A 19606-nucleotide genomic window follows, 5' to 3' on the forward strand; every position below is an offset into this window, starting at 1 on the left:
AATAAAATGGAACAAAATGAAGAGAAATTAAATGAAATTAAAGCGGAATAAAATAACGTAAAATAAAGTAATTACCGTAATATAACGTAAGATAACTTAATATGGCATAATACAATAATAATATAATAAAACATATTGTAACAGAACATAAATTATTTTATTTGTACAATAATAAATTATTTAACAAATAACTGCTTAGCAGCGCTGGTAAGAAAGACTTTCGGCTGGAGCATAAATTAATACGTAACAACATAGCACAACGTAAGCATAGCATAACATAACATAATCTGATGTGATAATATGACACAACATAACATAACGCAACATAGACATAGCATAACAACATAATTTAGCATATCAAAACTTACCGCACAAGTAATTAAAATAAAAAAATTGTTTGTAATAAAAATAGTATTCTTATTTTTTTCTTCATAAATTAATTTAACAGCAAATTAACATAACAGAACACAACGTTACATAATATAAAAATAATGTGGCAGAACATAAAACAATAAGACACAATATAGCATAACCCAACATAAGCATAGCATGGCATAACATCGCATAACAAAAAATAATATTGCACAATATAACATCATGAAACAACCGAACTTAACATAGCATAACGAAGCATAATGTAACATATCAAAACATCAAATGCAATGCAAACAGGTACTTAAAATAAAAAAATTCTGCAATACAAATATTATTACAATTTTTTTTCTTAAATTAATTTAGCAGCAATTTAGCATAACATTACATAATATAGTAATAATGTAGCATAACATAGTAGAACATAAAATAAAATGGCACTACACAGCATGGCATGATAATATGACATAACGCAACATAGACATAGCATAGCATAACCGAGCATAATTTAGCATATCAAAACATAACAAAATAAAGTACAATACAAGTAATAAAAACAAAAAATGCTTGTGCCAACACAGTAAAAATATTTTTTTTTACCTTCGCAAATTAATTTAGCATTATGGGTCATACAAACCGTTCCTTAAATATTAAAATGGCATCTAATGCCATCACAATTTACTAAACAAATTAAGACTAATTAATAGTCGTTATCAAAGTCAATTGAAGAAACTTTACTATACTCAAGCGAATATATGAAAAAGCCATAATAATTGATGAAGTGCAACTGAAATAAATTTAAGGGGGTCTTCTACCGTCACGGTTTGAAAAAATCGATTTTTTTTTTTTAGATTTTTTAAAAGCTACTAATGTTAAGAGTACGCTATAAAGAGGGTTTTATGAAAAACATGTTCCTTCATGAGCATTTCGGGGAGAATACATGCATGCGCGTGGCATTTTCGAGCGTTTCTTTATCTTTAAACGCCTTTTCCCGAAAGTTGACTTTTTTCAACTTTCTGGTCACACATCTACTATAAATATTTGTCGAATTCATTCCATCTTTTTTCCAGTTATTCAGTGAACATCTCGCTATGTTTTCCCAGACCACTTTTTTCAATTTTTGATTAGTTTAATTTTGCGGGCCTCTAAAGTGTAAAAAAAAGAGGAAATTTTCAAACTTTTTTTTTAAAATCACGCATTTTTTACAAATTTCAAAATATTTAAAATCGCCACTGGGAAAACATAGCCAACGCTACACTTTATGATAAAAAAAAATTTTTTTTTGATTTCAGATAAGTAAAATGGTCGATCGCGTGCCACAAAGTCGCCTAGGACATTTTTACAAGAGCAACCTCGAGGACGGTTCAAGGACACAGGGCCAAAGAATTCGATTTGAAAAATATATTTTTAAATAGTGCAAACTTGTGCAAATTAAATAAAAAAAATCTGATTTCATTATCTCAAGTGGTTGCTTTGTAATTAATTCCCAAAAATAGGCCCGAGATTAAGGCGCGACGGTAGAAGACCCCCTTAAAAGAATTAACTTAAATGTAGAAATATTGCACATTCAATAAATATTCATTGCTTAAGTAATAAAGTGTAATTGAAATAAATTCATATAAAAAATAGAAAATGGAGTAAAAGATCACAAAATTTATATAAATCAAACAATTTTTTAATTAAAATAGGCAAGCGAAGACTGATATGATATAAAAGACTGCAAGCAAGTTGGTCTTTCTGAAAACTCAAGTCAGAAATATCAGTGGCACGCAAGCAGCTGGGCAGTGATTTTTAAGTGCTATTTGTTAAAGATGTTTAGAATAATAAGAATAATTTTTTGATTGTTAATACGTTTTTCAATTCATCGCTCCTGACAACATCGATCCGCGATCTGAAAACAATTTAAGTTTAAGTGGTGATTCTGCACTCTCACTTACTTCTAACTCGCTGAGATCTTGGGCATCACTAAGCAAAGCAAAACTGTGCATAAATGTGAAGAAACTGAAGTGTTATCTACTCAGAAGGTCTCGCATTTACAATTAAATTAAATTAATTACAATTGCGTCTCTAATCATACACCCTGAAGATGACTGAAATCTGTGAAGGCAGCAGTGACAGCCAAGCTGCGTTAAGGTTCTTTGAGTAGCTGTAGTTGCAGAACCAAGTTGTAGCTGTAGTTGCAAAAACCAAGTATAAGTTAGCGCTGAATTCTCTTGTAGGATGTAATAAGTTTGGACTCTTGTGGCACTCTATGGATATCGCGGATTTTCCGAACCATCCAACGGAGCTTTAGCTAATATAGGCCTAAGTTAGTTGACGACTGTCACCTGTATTTGGGGCTAATTAATAAAACTGTCGGGCTCAGGCAGGGAAGTGTCCAACTTCTCGCTCAAACTGAGTTCAAATGTTACACTGTCCTTGGTAGAACTGCACGGCAGCTGATATTTCTATACGGGCATTGAATTAATTTTCAAATTCATTAACTTTTATCAAAACAAAAAAATTGAGATATTTCATAAAAAAAAGTAGTATTAATAATAAATTTTTCACAAAATTCTTCATAGTAGAGAAAATGAAAAAAATGTCCATAAATGAAATAACTCGTAACCGCAATGACATAAAAGTGTCCATTAATCACCTGCCAAGTAGCGAATGTCACGTAAATTTTACCTCAAATGAAGTGCATTAGTGTATAAATTATCAATGCAAACACCCGATATTACATTTCATAGGCGCATTATTAAAATTTTATTCTATTCATTTCAACAAGTATTTCACTTTGTTTTTGTTACTTCTCACAGTATAAAACCGCAAAATTGAATGCGAAGTTATCTGTATTGGATTACTTTTCGAATAAAGTGGGTTGGCCGCCTGTTGCTCGATTACAAAACGCTAATAGTAACTTTACATCCATTGCAGACAGAAATAGTGTTGCCACAGTATGCAGGAAAATTTAAATATTTATAAAAATTATTTACTACAATTACATCAAAATCCTATTCAGTCCTTAAAAAAATATTCAGATAAAAATAATAAATTCTGCCTACTTGGCTACGCTGTTGGCCAGCCTCAAAACCGCAAAAATTATTTCGAACCGTTTATCGCTTTGCAGGCTGGATGGATGTGAGCTTCACCAACACTACGCAACAGTATTAATTATTGAGGCTAACACACGCACACAACGACACACAAGCTGTATTTATTATTTATTTTTGAGCGAGAATAAAAATAAATATTTATTATTGAATTAGTTGAAAAATAGAATTATGCAAAGCCAAGGAAATTCGGTAACTTTAGGCATGTCGTTAGCATTTACTGTCATCACAGTTGTGGTGTTTTTATTTTCCCAATTTGTATTACGAGTACTTGGTGCTAATTTTCATGTGTGTGTTTATGTGGAGCAATTGTTGGTATTTAGAGCTAAGTGCATGCATTTGTAATATAATTTTGTTGTTTCTTTAATCTCCATTGCCTTAGTTTAGTTTCGAAAATTGCCTATGTATTTTTAAAATGCACACACACATACACACGACGATAGGCATATGCTGCTTTTGACATTTTTCCAATGGTGATTGGCATTTTTGCGGCTTCGTAATGCATTCATTATATTTGTATGCGTGCAAGTGTGCGTATACTGACACATATATTTGGGTTGCGGCGTATTGAGTTCATAATTTTGCCATACTTTACTCTCGTATTTGCGGAATGTGGCATTAAAAATTTAAACAAACGATTTTTTCTTTGGCGTTATAAAATTTATGGGCTTAAATTTTGACATACCAACAACAAATATAATAATTGATTAATAAAAAGCAAATATCATAATTAAATTTGCAAGGTGGCGCAAAAAATGTGTGCTTCGTTTGCTTTAATGACAAAAATTATTTAAAAATACTTTTACTGGAAGCAAGAATTATTTAAGGGGCAACGCCACTGTGGAGGGTCAAAAAATAGTCGATATTTGGGGTTTTTTTTTTTTTTGGAAGTAGGAATGATTATTCGAGGATCGGACAAAAGGCAATTTATTATATATGTATTAAACTATGTTGATGTAAATTTTAATTAAAAAATATTGAAAATTGACAAATGTATGCAAATAAACGTAACGAGCTAAAAAAATGACGTCATCTGGTGGCAGCGATTCAGCAATGAATAATCATCTGAAATCAAAAAACCAAAAATGTTATTAATCTACGCAATAGTGGCTATCGTTATACGTAGCCGTTTTTCTTTTTTTTGACAAAATAGTTGTTCTAATTGCACATAGAATCTGGAATAAATCGAATTTCGCTTTAAAATTTTTACCACATTTTCTTGAATAGTTATACTAACAATTTATGCAAAAAAAAATCTATTGTTTTGAATTTTCACAGTGGCGTTCCCCCTTAAATTTTTAAGTTTCCGAAAATTATATACATATATGTATTTACTATTTATGAAGAGTTTTTGGGTATTCAAATAGAGTGGTAGTTTTTGCGCCGACTTGTGTAAATAAATTGAACTAAGAAAAAAGACTCTAAAAATGTTATAAGCTTATTGGGAATTCATGAAACGTTTTGGTGGTCACTTTTGTAATTTTTTTTGCTTTATCATTTATTTATAATTTTTCCAGAAACTTCCGGGCAGAGAATATTATTTTTAATGCATTTCTTGGTCAACTTTTCAGGAAAGGTTAGCCGTTTTTTGGATTCAAGGCTAATTAGACAATAACTATTATTCACGGAATATATTTGAAGGCTAATTTCAGTTGTTTTTATTGTAGCAGCGTAAGTATATTCCCAATGCATGTATGGAGAATGCTGCTGGAGGTACAGTTCTGGCCTGACATCTGGGTAACGTAGAACCGACTGTGTTCAGTATTCGAACCTGCTGACTAATTTTTCGAAATTTATGTTTCACTTTTAATCTTAAATTTTTTACAATTAAGCAAAATGTATGTATTGTGGAGCACAAAGCCTTTAAAGCACTAGGCTACTTGAAACTATCGAAATGATACCTGGGTTAAAATTCTTAAAAATGTTGGTCATCTTGAAACCATTGAAATGATACCTGGTTAAAATTCTTGAAAATTAAAAAAAAAAGAGTCGCCTTATATTTTTTTATATATTTCTACATATATTATTTTGATTTTGATTTTATGTGTTTTTTACTTTATGTTACGTTATCCTATATTATTTTATGTTATGTTGTACATATGAGCTGCTTTCGATTCATCAACCACCAGGCGAGTAGTGAACAAAACAAAAATTTCCCTTGAATCTCACGTTGCATACGATTTGGCAGTACTGCATTATTTTTGCTTAACAGTTTTTTTGTTTTCACAATAAGTTTTCGTGATCAGAGAAATGCAAAAGACATAAAATACATGTAGAAATATGCAAATGGGCATGATCGTTTAAATTTAGTAAAAAATAAGCATAAATCGTAATATCCCTACCTACACTTGTCGGTTATGATCCAAGAGACAAAGTGTTTAATTGTTGTTGCTTTCGCATACACGTTTTTCTCCTAGCAAGCATAGGAGTGGTGAATCGAAAGCTGTTATTATGTTATGTTATGCTACGTCATGGCATGTTATATTATGTCGCGTTATGTTACGTTATCTTATGTTATGTTCCATTACGTTATATTATATTTTGTTACGTTATATAATGTTATGTCACGTTATGTTGCGTTGTATTAATGTAATTTTCTATCAGCTTATGTTATTTATATATATATTTGGTCTTTCCGATGAAGTTAAATATCTAGGAGTAATCTTGGATAAGAAGCTGACTTGGGAGACACACGTTTTACTGAAGGTGAATCGCGCATTGAGGATTTTTCAGCAATGCCGTAGAGCCTTTGGTAAAACCAGGGGTCTGAAACCTGCTGTGGTCCTATGGATATACACAGCACTTATCAGACCAATCATCACTTACGCTTCTGTGGTATGGTGGCGACGGAGCATGGTTAAGTCCACAATCCGGGAACTATACAGGCTACAAAGAAGTGTATGTTTTTGCATCACGGGTGCCATGAGTACAACCTCTGGTGATGCCCTAAATGCTATGCTCGATTTGCTCCCCCTGGATCTTAAGATACAACAGGAAGCAATAAAAAAAATGTGTAGACTCCATAAATATGGTTTCTCTCACGAAGACGGAACTTTGGGACACAGAGAAATCTTTAGGTTGCTATCTGAGCAGTATCCTCTGTTTTTGGCACCTAAAGACGACCTGATAGCCACAGTTTCATTTGGAAGGAAATTCCATTGCGGATATTTTCTTTACCGATGGGTCCAAGAATGAAATAGGGTCTGGAGCCGGATGGTACTTAAACGATAGTAATAAGTGTCACTATGCTATGGGGGAAATGGCAAATGTTTTCCAAACAGAAGTTTTTGTCATCCTGAAAATAGCCGAATAGATAATCGAGAGGTGATGGAGCGGGAAACAGATTGGAGTCTTCAGTGACAGGCAGGCTGTACTGAAGGCCCTGGAGAACGCGAAGCAAACCTCAAAGATTGTTCAAGAATGTAAGAAGAAGCTTAATTCTGTCACAAGACAAAACAGGCTTGTGCTTATATGAGTTCCGGGACACTCCGGTGTTCAAGGAAACGAAATTGCCGACGAATTGGCCAACCCTGGATCAGCGGTGCCCCCACAGAGGCCAGAGCCAATAATCGGAATCAGTTCCGCAGGAATCAAGAATTGGATCAGCGATTATTTAGGCAATCTAATATACATAAAGAGCGATGGTCCGGTCTAGAACGCTGCAGAACTGCAAAGTGTTTTGTAACAAGTCCGAACAGAAAACTGTCAAACTTTCTACTAAAACTTAGAAAGAAAGACATTCGGTTGATGGTCATCATCATTACAGGACACAACCCATGGGGTCAGCATATGACCACGATTGGAATCATCGAGGACCCGGTATGCCTGTCATGCTTGGAGGAGGCGGATAGCACTGAGCATTTTCTCTGTGAGTGTCCTGCCTTTGCTAGAGCACGGCTACGAGTATTGGGTTCCGATGTCATGAGGATGAGTAATATTCGTTCTCTTAAACAGATTTGCCAAAGAATCTGGAAAATTCTCACAGGACTAACTATCTCTTTCTCTGTCTCTATTCTTTCCTATATATATTACTCTGATACTTTTCTCCTTCCCTTCTTGACTATCCACCTCCTTTTCAGAGCTTTAAGTACAATGGGCTTTTTAGCCTGAGTGTTTTAGGAGCCACCAAATCTCCTGGTGCTCCTTGGCTCGACCTTTTCAAATTTCAAATCTCATGTTATTTACCATTTGCTATTTACTTTACCTTACTTTTGTGTTAGATAATTGTTTAATATATTTTTTTTATTTTAAATAATTTAACTTGATTTCATTTTATCTTTATATACAATATTTTTATTTCAATTTATTCTATTTTTTACTTCGTTGTTCAGATTTCTGCACGAGTAAATTCTACAGCAAAAAAAAAAAAAGAAAAACACTCAAAATAATAGAAAGAGCCTCCAACGTAGTACAGCGCATATCCCTGAGCGTGTCAGTTGTTGCAAATAAACAAGTAAGCATGCACACAAAAAAATGCAAGAATGAGTGAAAAATTCCGCATTTAGCATCCAAATAACAAAATCGAGCAAAAAATCATAAAAACTGCCATTTGCAACATTTCATACATATCTGCACATACATATTGTGTTGCTTGCTCCCTTGTTGCTGCTTTGATGCATTGCCAATGCAGCTTCATTATCGTTGTTGCTGTTATCTCTGTTACTTACCACTTCATTAACAAATGAATAAGAAATGCAAACATACGAGGCTATTTTAAAAAAGTTCTTCGCAGGAAGTCAGCAGCGACGCTTAATATGCAGAAATATGAAACAGCAACATGTTGAGGGGCTTGTTCTCTGTTTTTTGTGTTTTTTTTATTCATTACTTATGTTCGCTCTCATATGGTACCATTGGTATGTTCAATGGCATTGCAGTCGTTGTTAATTTATGTGCATCATTTAAATACCATCAGCGTGGAGTAAAAGCACACAAACAAACAGACAGAAAGACAAAAAAAGCAAATACAACAACTTAAGTGCCAGTGCCACTGAATACCTCACTGTCTCTCAGTCTCCCCAATGACTTGGATGTTCTCTGCCGAGCGTGAAATGTAGATATATGTATACATATGTGTCAGCAACTTCATTAAAATGATAACAATTTTTGCAGACAGTCACCATCAGCGGGTGATTTTTACATTGCATATTTTTATGAATAACGGGAAAAAATAAAAACAAAACAACAATTAATCACTGAAGTCAGAAGTGTACGCGACAGTCAAGCAACTACGCGACATCCAGTAGGCAGCCGCGCTTGCGGGTGATAAAATTGAAAAACAAAACCAGATATAAATGAAAAATTCTTACAACATCTACTATATGGAATATTTGTAATTTAAGAGACTCTTTGTATACGCCTTACAGCCTTTCATTTGCGGCCCCTAAACTTCTCCATCTTATACAAAAAAATGTGTTGAGCAACACTATTTGCTGATATTTTAATTAGAAATCGCTTGATTTGTGTGGAATTTGTATGTATGCGTGTAAGGTTTTTTAAACAGTCGAGCAATACGAGTTTGTCTCTCAGTCAGGAAGGCCTCCTCTGAGTTCGAAAGATTAGGTGGAGAAGGACTTGCTTCACTTGGTGTGTCCACTTGGCGCCGGTTAGCAGGAGAAAGAAACGACTGGCGCGTTTTGTTAAATTCGGCCAAAATTACGTAAGCGATTATCGCGCCAATTAAGAAGAAGAATACGAGTTAGTGAACTTATTTTACAACATGTTGCGTAACTTTTCCTTCTATGGCTTACCGTTCAGAGGCGGTATAAAATTGTAGGTCTCTCCATTTTGTAGAAAAGCATCAAGACGCATACTTCTAATAAGAAGAGGAGCTCGGCCAAACACCAAACAAAGAGTGTAAACGCCATTTATATACATTTATTACGTATTTTTTATTACTTCTCTCTTAAAAGTCGTCTTTGAAATCATAGTACTGTTTTTCGCTGATACAGCAACATGTTGCACAACATTTTATAACTATGTATTTTACCCCCAATTACTAATCTGAATTGTAACATATTGTGTAACGTTTGCAGGCGATTTTTTAACAATAATATCGGTTCATTGCAATAATTGTGTACCATCCACATAATTTGCTTACACTCCGGCATGTTGCGCTACATTTCTTTTTAACATAATTCATTGAAATAATGTTTTTTTAGATATCCTAGTGCTATATTTAATTTACCGACTTTCTGAGCAGTTATTGCAACATGCAACATGTTGATCAACATCCCTCCGCAACATTTACCTTAACGACAAGTTGCGCTACATATTTCCCTAAACTTAATTATGATATGCCCTAGGAACTTTCTTCGCAGCATTCGCATGTTTGTGGCTTCACATTCTTTCGCAACATTTTACACAGAAACATGCTGCGCAGGAATCTTTTAAAATGTGCTACAATTTTTATTAACATCATGATACGAGTAACATTTTGCTTTCAGGCACCTTCTCGTAATTTCAAGAGCATACATATCACAAAAAAAGTTCAAATTAAAACTCATCCACTTCAACACCAACTGCAACCACTCATTCTCTCACTCTCCACTCTAACAGCAATTTTGCATTTTATTATCTTCTCAGCGCTTCTCAAGTTGTTTACCTGTGCAACGCAGCAGGGTTGCACAGCGGGAGCGAATGATGGTGATGGAGTGCGAGCGAGCTCATGTGGCTGACTCTGAATTTTTGTTTTGAAAGCGTTGCGTGCAAATGAGTGAGTGCTTATGGAACAGTGGCCGGACTGCACCATATGACTCTGGTGTGCAGTTGGCGCAGCTGTCGGCAATCAACAGCCGTCGCGAAGTATTTGTTTGTTTTTTCACGGGCACCACTTGTTCGCACACTTTATGTGCTTTTCCCTTGACATTTGCGAAAATGTCACTGACTGAGTGTTAAAGTGGTGAGGAATGGTGCGGAGTTTGCCACATGCACATCCACTCCCATCCTCCAAGTGGCCGTCGCAACCAACTGATGCGTAATATTTTGCACACACGCACTCTTCGCTCTTCTCTGCTGTGCTCCTTCTACTTATTTGCGCACCACTTCCATGTCAAGCATCTGCTGGCACTCGGCTCTGACATTTGTAGGTTTTCCAAGGTGCAATTTACAAGACATTTGTCACCTTTTTGCTTCTCGAGTCGGGCGAGTGACTTTGAATGCTTTATTGACATTACTCTCCACTCTTTTCTCGCTTACCTTTCCTTTACTTATTTATTTGCAATGTTTGCAAGGAATTAGGAAGCTACAGAAGTGCTTTGAAGGGTTGCAGTTGCAAGGTTTCCAACGAAATAAATTAAGTTAATGGATTTTGGAAAGTTTTCCGAAGGTACAGTTTGCTACGCATAAAATTTGCTATAAATTTGTTGATTGCTTTGTTCGGTAATTAATTGAGTTTCGTAAATTCAAGGCACCCCTCATTTTGGCATTTTCGTCTCACTTTGTTTATTTATAATTTTTTCCGAAATTTCATTACTCACAATACATTGATAATTTTAAGTTACAAACAGCTAATTCAACCCACTGGTATCAAAGAATATAATCCTATTCCTTTTCTCATTCTTTTCTTTATCCGTATTTCATTTCCTGCCACCATTTTACCGCGTTTCTATCCATTTTCATCCATTTCCATTCTTCCAAATTTTCCCAACTCAAATAATCTCCTTTCTTTCGGCTTCACTTATCATCAATTCACTTGGTTCTTCCAAAATTTATTGCATCTCTAAAATTTATGTGACAAATATTCTCTTTTCCAAGTACTCAAGTCTGATTGCCACTTACTGGATTACTAGCCATCAGGCGTCAATTGTAGTCACCTTACCAACTAAAAAAAAATTTGGCTCACAACAAGAAGTGATTTACTGCATTGCACTTTCACTTGTGTCCTTTTTTACTTCTTTCCCTAGGACTTGTTGTCACTAAGGAAAATGCGGTGAACGTTTAAATCTCAATAAATCTCAGTGAGGTAACAAAAACATGCATATGCTTACATAAGTATCTAGATGTGTATGTATGTATCTACACAGGCATATCCAAGCACCTGGCATGTGAAGCATCCCTGAAATCCCACCATCACTACCACGCCGACGTCAATTATGCTCAACAAATTCATTCATTCTAAGCTTAATACATTCGCTCATTCATTCTTTCTTTTTTGCTTTCTTGCTTTCTTTTCATTCTCCATTCATTTATTCATTCATTCATTTATGCATGCATGACATTCATGGTGTTCATAGCATTCAGCTTCAAGGACTTGAGCGCACTTCAAGCACCGCATGAAGTATCCTTTCCGGTGTGCCGCTAAAATTTGCTGGTGATCTACTGCCAACATCGCCATTTGCAACGCAAGAAGCCACTTCCTTTCTACTTCTGCTGCTTCAAGCAGATTTTAAAGGAGACGAGCGGCATATGTGCGATTGCAGGATTTTTCGCTGATGTTGCTCTTTCCAAGTAAAACATAGAAGCAACCTTCCTGCTTTCTGCTCCTTACTTTTCTGTTCTTGCTCAGTCACCATGCACACAGTTATTTTTATCACTTCACATTCTTCGCACACAAATTCACTATGGCAGCCAACCGCATTGGCCACAAATGTCACACTCGGCGTTGGGATGGACGGCAAACATTTTAAAGTCCACAACTATTCAGGCTGTTCGTACTTTTGCTACCAACCCATTTTCATCATCATCATTACCTTAGGGGACACTTATCGTCTGTTTTGCGTTATCTGTCTCGAAGTCCCACAACTTTGCAGCCTATCAGTCTGTCTGCCTTCCTGCTGCTTTCCACTTTCCAGCCGGCCTAACTGCTGCACCTCAAATATCTGTGGCGCTCTTAGTAATTTTTTATTTTATTTATTTTTAAAGCTTACCTTCTTCCTACACTCTTATATTGATATGTCTAGCAACCTTTCTCAAATTCCTTTTTTACTACAAATTACGTGTATTTTAAAACTTGACAGCCGGCTGGTCATGCTCGTCTGCGGCCAGGAAGTAAGCGGATGTAATGAGAGGAAGTCAAAGCGGAAAAGCGACTAGCCGATGCTTGTTTGGCACACTGTTGCTTTTCTATCTCTGCAGCAGCAAGTGGAGCTGCGGTAGCTTTGATAAACCCAAAGTGGCATTACCAGCCGCTTGGAGTGACAGCCGCATTGTCTATTGTGCTTTGCCTCACATTGTTTAGGGCACAGCCAAGGACATAGCATTCAAGGCCTAAAAGAGCTGGGGTGACTGTCAACTATGGCTAGTCAATGAAGATAGAAGCAGTGTTTATAGCTGGTATAAAATTTGCAAAAGTTATGTGGTTGTCGAAGAATTCGTTAAGAAAGGTAATTGAGTTTCTGCTGAAATTCAAAAGAAACGCTATGTGAGAAACTGCTGGACTGATGAGCTGGCTAAGCAAGGGATCCTGAAGACGGAAATGATAGGATTGGGGTTCCCTTGGGAACATGTACTCTACTCCTGGAAAGATCAACGTAAACTCACCGATCGCTCCGTTAGTACGCAAACGTGCAAAGTCGCAATATCTTCTGGCCCCGGGAACTTATAAGGCTAACAATGCCGCAGCTCTCGAATTTGGTGGGTGTCCATACTGGGCTTTGCCCGTTAGGTATCCATGCGGTGAGACTTGGGATTACTTCAAGTACTTTCGACAGAAGTTGTAGGATGAGATGGAATCATCTCAGCACCTTTTTATCAGCTGCTCTGCTCTCGCCGGGGTTGAAGCGGTTAATACAAATATAATTAGGCACCGCTGGTCGTCATCTGCCAATCCAAACCCTTTTTTCCTTTTCCGCCTGTTTGCTTCTTTCCCCTGTGTTTTTCCTGTTTATGTCATCACAAAGGATTAATTTTGATTCTTTGACCAAGCATTTTCACTTCAACAGTACTATTAAAAAATGTATGTGCAAATAAAATTGTGGAGTGGGAATCAAGGTATACTAGCGGTTAAGATTTGAATTGGCGTTTGGCAACCTCTGTCTGACCATTCCAAAAAATTAGTTTCATGGCCCTTTACCATCTTTCAATGAAACCCATTTCCTTATTTTGACTGGAATGCCCCTAAAGTAACTTAAAGGTTTTTATGCAACTCAATAAGTCTCTTATTCGTAGTCCAGTTTTTTGGTAATATCGCTGTAGCCGAGATCCCCTAGTATGGTCCTGATGCGACGCACAGCTGACTTGTTTAATCTTGGTCTGATTGCATGGGAATTTATCTCACATAGCCGTAGATGTGATACGCGTCGTGTTTTCAATGAGTAAACAAGAAAAATGCTTAGCCTTTATTAACCCTTAAGATCTCAGAGTCAACCACAGTTGGCGAGAGTAAAATGGAAATTTTTTTAGTTCAAATTGTTTTGAGGCAATTGTAATAGAAAGTACCTATTATTCTTACCTGCTAAATTTCAATAAAAAAGTGAGGTGCCCAAATTTCTTCGAGCCTTTTCCAATGTAATTATTGACAACCATTTTTTTGTTTTCTTTCGTAAAATGTTTACAAAATAAAATAACAAAATTTAGATTAAGCTTTCTTGGATTCCCAGGTTAACAGGTGCTGTTGTCACACCAGATACAGCTACTACTAACGCAGTTGCAGCGGGCGTTGCCAATGCAGTTTATAAATTTTTTTCATTTCTTAATGGTTTTCATGCCACACAAAACACATCACCAATATGCCCCACTGTGCCACAAAACGTGCTTCGATTCATGCTAACTAAGCAGCCAACAAAAGCTCATACAGAAATGACGGCCAGACAAAAGGCTAATAAAAAACGTCATGTCGTTTACAACTTAACAACCAAAGCAACAACAACAGCAGCAATAAGCGGCAGCGACAAATAGGCGCACAGATACAATAGCAACAATAACACTTACAATTCTAATGTAATAATAAGTACAACTACCAGACGAAATATTCACGTGTCGTCGCTGGACGTGCTGCCACCCAGGGGCTTATAGCAGAGCACACAATAGCGGTAAAAATTTGTACAACAGTTACAAAAGTACTATAATACTTATTACAGCCGCAGACATCGGAAATGCCTAACATTTCATTAGTGGCAATAATTTGTGAAAATTGCAGCACAGATAGACGTGCCCCCAAAGGGCAACTGCGGCCTCTCGACGCCCCCCATTTTGCTCTTCTGAAATGTTTGCCATCGCTTTTCCTAACGTGAATTTTATGCAATGCCATAATGACTTTCATTATTTATTGATGCGACAATAACAACAACAAGCGCTTGTTGTCTTCTTGTTGACTGGTTGGTTGGTTGTGGCAATAAAACTACGGAAAGAATGCAGAAAAGTAGACAATGGCCACTTTCGCGCCCATTCATGCGATAAGCATGTCGCGTTGCCTTCGTGTTCTTTTAGTGGAAGAGTCTTTGTTGACTGATTTTTGATTGGTATTTTCTAAGAATTTCAAGTTGTCTTTTCTTTTGCTTAGAAGTTACTTTTCTTGTAAGGCTTTGCTGGTGTCTTTTGGTTGAATTTTTGTGAAATTTATATTTATATTAAATTTTTTAATTTATTTATACCTATTAAATGGCAATTTGCTGGCAAACATTGTTTGTTGTATGAAGTATGAAAAGCCGAAAAAATCTGAAGAGCGAAAATTCTTAAATAACAACAAAAGTACACAATAATAAATGCGGCAATTATTTGAAATGTTTGATAAGCTTTGGCTCGTCAATACAATCGGAGAAGCGGTGCAGTCGAACTAATGCGATTATTCATATCAGTTTGCTCTCTTTTTACATACACACACACGCACACATACATATTTAATGTCTACTTGCCTTTCCATATTTTCTAACCTGCCTTCTTTTGCTTCTTTGTTCTCCTTGCAGTTATTTTAAGTTTTAATGGTCTTTTCGTGCGAGCAAAGCGACTCATCAAGTACAACAACAACAGCTACACGGCGAAAGACGTCTACCAGCAATACGCCGTGATAAGTGAAAAGATATACTTTACAGCAACAAGAGGAACAACAACAACAGCTACTACTTACAACAACACCATCAACAATCATCACTTTTCAGCAAACGCTGAAATACACAACACAATAACAAAAACAAAACAAAATGGCCAGTTCAAAGATTATCTTGAAAGTTCTACTCTCGCTGTGCGTTTGGTCCTTTGTCATAATTGGCCTCTTCAAAATGCACGGCACCAATCTTGTCTCACAGGAGTACAGCGCAGTGCCGTTGAGTGGCCGTATTTTGCTGCAGAAGGATATACTGCGTTATGCGGAAACCACGTCGACCACAACGGATCGATTTGATCCATCGGAGATATTGGTAGATAATCGCACAGGTGAGTGACTGTTATCGAATGTCCGTATAGAGAATTCAACTTCTAGGCGGTGTCTTGCAACATGTACCCCAATCACCGAGACCTACTTAATTTACTTCGGGACGATGTCGATAATAATTGAAGAACGGAAGGGCTATTCGCTTGTTACAGTCTGGAAGAAAGTCAGGTCAGAGTCCACTTTGACCAAAAGACTTGATATCAACACCCTGCTTCCTTCTCATGAGGAGTTATTCTGAATGAGTCTCAAAAGCTTCATTTCCTCAATTCTTATAAAATGGCATGGGTTGCAGAAATGTGTAGGCCTGACAACCAGAGCGATTATGCACAATTCCCTCTATCGTTCTTTTATATTTTTAGTGGTGAGATAGAGGGTTGGGGAAGCATTTTTATACCTCTGAAGCGAATATTCAATAGTAATAAAGGAAGTTCAATGAGTTCGTTTTGTTAAAGGTGTCCATTTTACTTCCAAGCTGTGGATATAATTAAAATCATTACTCCCAAGACCACTTCGGATTTTTGGGAATTTATCTCAACATCATCCAGCTTATTATGCCTTACATGAGATCTCATGCCCTTTCCGCATGTCTTCATATATTTGCATTTTAAAATCACATTTTCCGCTTGGCATCTTAGATAGCGTGCCTGACTGCCTTGGAAAAGTAATCTTTTCTCAACTCGCACTTTTCATTAAACTTCAAACCCAGCTATTTTCACTTTTAACTAATCCACTTTTCTTTACCCCTTTTCCTTCTTCTCTTCCGTTTCAGCCATGGATGATGATCAGCTGGTGCGCGATGTAGAATCGCGCATCCCATCGCTCCCCATCGCCTACTGGAGCAAGAACAAAAACTTCCGCCAACAGAAATCCAACACTTGTGCCAAGTATCCTTCCATCTTCGAGCTGGAGTTCAACAACATTTACTGGCAGACGATGCGCACTACGAATGGTACCTTTCAATTATTTGGCGCCTACTATGATATACGTAAGACCTCACGCATTGGTCCGACTGTGCGCATACTCGGCATGATCGATCGCATACAGCCGACAGTGAAGACGTACTGTCAATTCTGGTTTGACGGCCAGAAGGAGCCATTCATTGTGAAGACCTTTGAGTATAAGTACATCTGGTACAATAAGTGGGGCAACTATAAGCAGGGTATCTATCAGCCGTATTTGATAGCTTGTCAAATACCAAAACCCTTCCACGGTGTGGTGCCCAGCTCGGTGTCGATGGTTGAGAAGGAATGCGATACAGCAACCAACAACTTGCGCGTCATCTACAACCGGCCGCAGGATGATCAGAAGAAGGGTTTCGCGGTTTGCGTTAAAGGTTTAGACTTCCTCTACGATGATCTCTCTGTACGTCTGATCGAATGGATTGAGATGTTGAATATTTTGGGCGCAGACAAGATCTACTTCTACAATCTACAAGTACATCCGAACATCACAAAAGTACTCAGTCACTATGAGCAAGAGGGCAAAGTACAGGTCATACCGCTAACACTGCCGGGTGGACAACCGAATGTGCCCGGCTTTCAGCACCTCTACCTAACGAAAAAGACGAATCACAAGCGTCAGAACGAGGTGATACCCTACAATGATTGTCTCTATAAGAATATCTACCTGTACAAGTACATTGCGCTACTGGACATCGACGAGGTGATTATGCCGAAGGGCAATTTTGTGCTCTGGTCCGAGCTAATGGAGAAAGTGGTGCCCGAATCGTTGAAAATCAAACCCGAAGGCTATAACAGCTACAATTTCCGCAATGTCTACTTTCTGGATGACCAACAACACGAGCACGGCTGGCACAAAGACATACCAAAGTACATGCATATGCTGCAGCACGTGCACCGTGCCAAGAACTACACGAAGCCCAATCAGTATGTGAAATGCTTCCATGATCCAGAGCGCGTGCTCACGCTACACAATCACTTTCCGCTCGCATGTCTTGGCGGTGTCTGCAAATCCTATCCTGTGAACACGACCGATGCGCAATTGCAACACTATCGCGCCGACTGTGTGAATACGTTAAAGAAGAGTTGTGAGGAGTACCGCGAGAACTCGGTGGAAGACAAAACGATCTGGAAGTACAAAGATGAGCTGATACGCCGCACCTTCCGCACGCTAGATACGTTGGGCTTCTTTAAGCGGCCGCTCGGCTATAGCGGCAGCAATGGTGGCATTGGCTCGACGACACACGCAAGTGAGCGGTGATTTTTGGGCAGTTGGTGGGCGGGTGGCAGCAACAGCTGGATGGGCGGTAGTGGTAGTGGCGCGGACAATGGGGCAGATTACTACGAACGTGAGCGCTGGCGTGAGGCTGTGGTGGGTAGTAACGAATTTTTTTGATAATTCCGAGCGGAATTTTAAAGCGAACGAAAGTAACGGCGAGTAGATGAGTGGCATGATTTACGACGCAGTTTAAATTCCTTTAACTTTTCTTGTATACTCCTGAGTAAGCCTGCAAAAGCTTTTAAAGCAAAAGCGTCTCGAGAAGGCCTCTTCATTTTTCAAGCGTCATATAGCTTTGGCTTATGGGCTTGCAACCCTGATAAGGCAACTATTTTACTGTATCTAATTAAAACAACAACAACAACAACAAAAATGTCGATTACTTTTTACGAGAAATGGAAAATGGCTTTTCAATGGTTAAGCTTTCTAAAACCCCCTGCGATAGGCGCCTGTAGAAGAAACAAGAGGTTTTTTTAAAAAAACCAAAAAAAGGTTATAATGTGGTACTTAACGAAGACAATTCTTTCGCTGTTTAAGAAGAAAACGAACGAAATTTTGTGTTATTAAAAAGTATGTAAAATTTTTATTTTAAATCAGTGTTATAAATTTAGAAACCTGAATGGAAAAAGTGTTGCCCAACATTAAGAAAAATATTTGTAAATTTTATCAAATGAAAAAAGCGAACAATTAATTGTAAAATTTATGTTTTAAATACTGACTACTGAAAAGCTATCTTTAATTGTATGCCTAGAAATGTAAATTCTAGCAAATAAATCTTGTTACTACGCTCTTTATATTTAAACATAAGAAAAGAAGAAGAAAAAACGTAAAATGTGCCTTCATGTTAAAAAGTGTACGTACTTGAAAAAATTTTTTCAAAAAATATTTCTTTTACTTTCCTTTACAAATAGTTGAAAAAATTATAGCTAGTGATTAAAGACAATATTTATGTAGGTTTTGATGTGCCAAAAGCTAGGCTAAAAATTATAAAAAAGCACTTTTAAGAAATCTACGTAGATGCAATATTTGTGAAGCGCCTTCTATGTTTGAAATGTTTGTTCACTTACAACAACAAAAACGAAACTTTTTCTACTAATAAAAAATTAGCCAAATAAATTTTTTTTTAAATAATTTTTTAAGGAATTTTTGCGCAAAGAAAGCCTATTGCTTTTAAACTCAAGAATATTTTTTTTAATATGAGCCACTTATGGAAAGTTCTGTTTTTCGGTTCAAAACGATAAATTTTCAATTATATAATTTTTAAACTTTTGCTACATAGGGAAAATTTTACATTTTTGGGAAAACTTTCAGAGAAAAAACTGTTTTTAGTTGAAATATTAATTTTTAATATTTTATTTTACTACTACGAAACTTTAAGCACACTTTAAAATACGTAAATTTTTTATAATTATTAATTTCTCTACTTTCGGAAAATTGTATGTCGCTGCTAGAAATTTATTTAATATTATACAATATATAATATATTTCAAATTTTTATTTTAAATTTTTTTATTAATGTAATGTAATTTTTTCATATTATAGTATTATGTAATTTCTACTTCTTGATAATATAATATTATGCTGGAATATGCTAACA

The 19606-nt window shown here is 36.6% G+C and overlaps 1 protein-coding gene across 3 annotated transcripts in view; it reads left to right on the forward strand.

Moving 5' to 3' along the window:
* LOC129237517 (uncharacterized) overlaps positions 1-18392 on the forward strand; it is a 251843-nt gene extending 233451 nt beyond the window's left edge. For all 3 annotated transcript variants that reach the window (XM_054872321.1, XM_054872320.1, XM_054872322.1), the window contains 2 exons: positions 15308-15773; positions 16541-18392. In XM_054872321.1, the coding sequence (XP_054728296.1) occupies positions 15542-15773; positions 16541-17991 (1683 nt within the window). In that variant the 5' untranslated portion in view covers positions 15308-15541 and the 3' untranslated portion in view covers positions 17992-18392. The remainder of the gene's footprint in view (positions 1-15307; positions 15774-16540) is intronic.
* The last annotated feature ends 1214 nt before the right edge of the window (positions 18393-19606 follow it).

This window comes from Anastrepha obliqua, chromosome 2, assembly GCF_027943255.1.
Source record: "Anastrepha obliqua isolate idAnaObli1 chromosome 2, idAnaObli1_1.0, whole genome shotgun sequence".
In the NCBI taxonomy this organism is placed as follows: Eukaryota; Metazoa; Arthropoda; class Insecta; order Diptera; family Tephritidae; genus Anastrepha; species Anastrepha obliqua.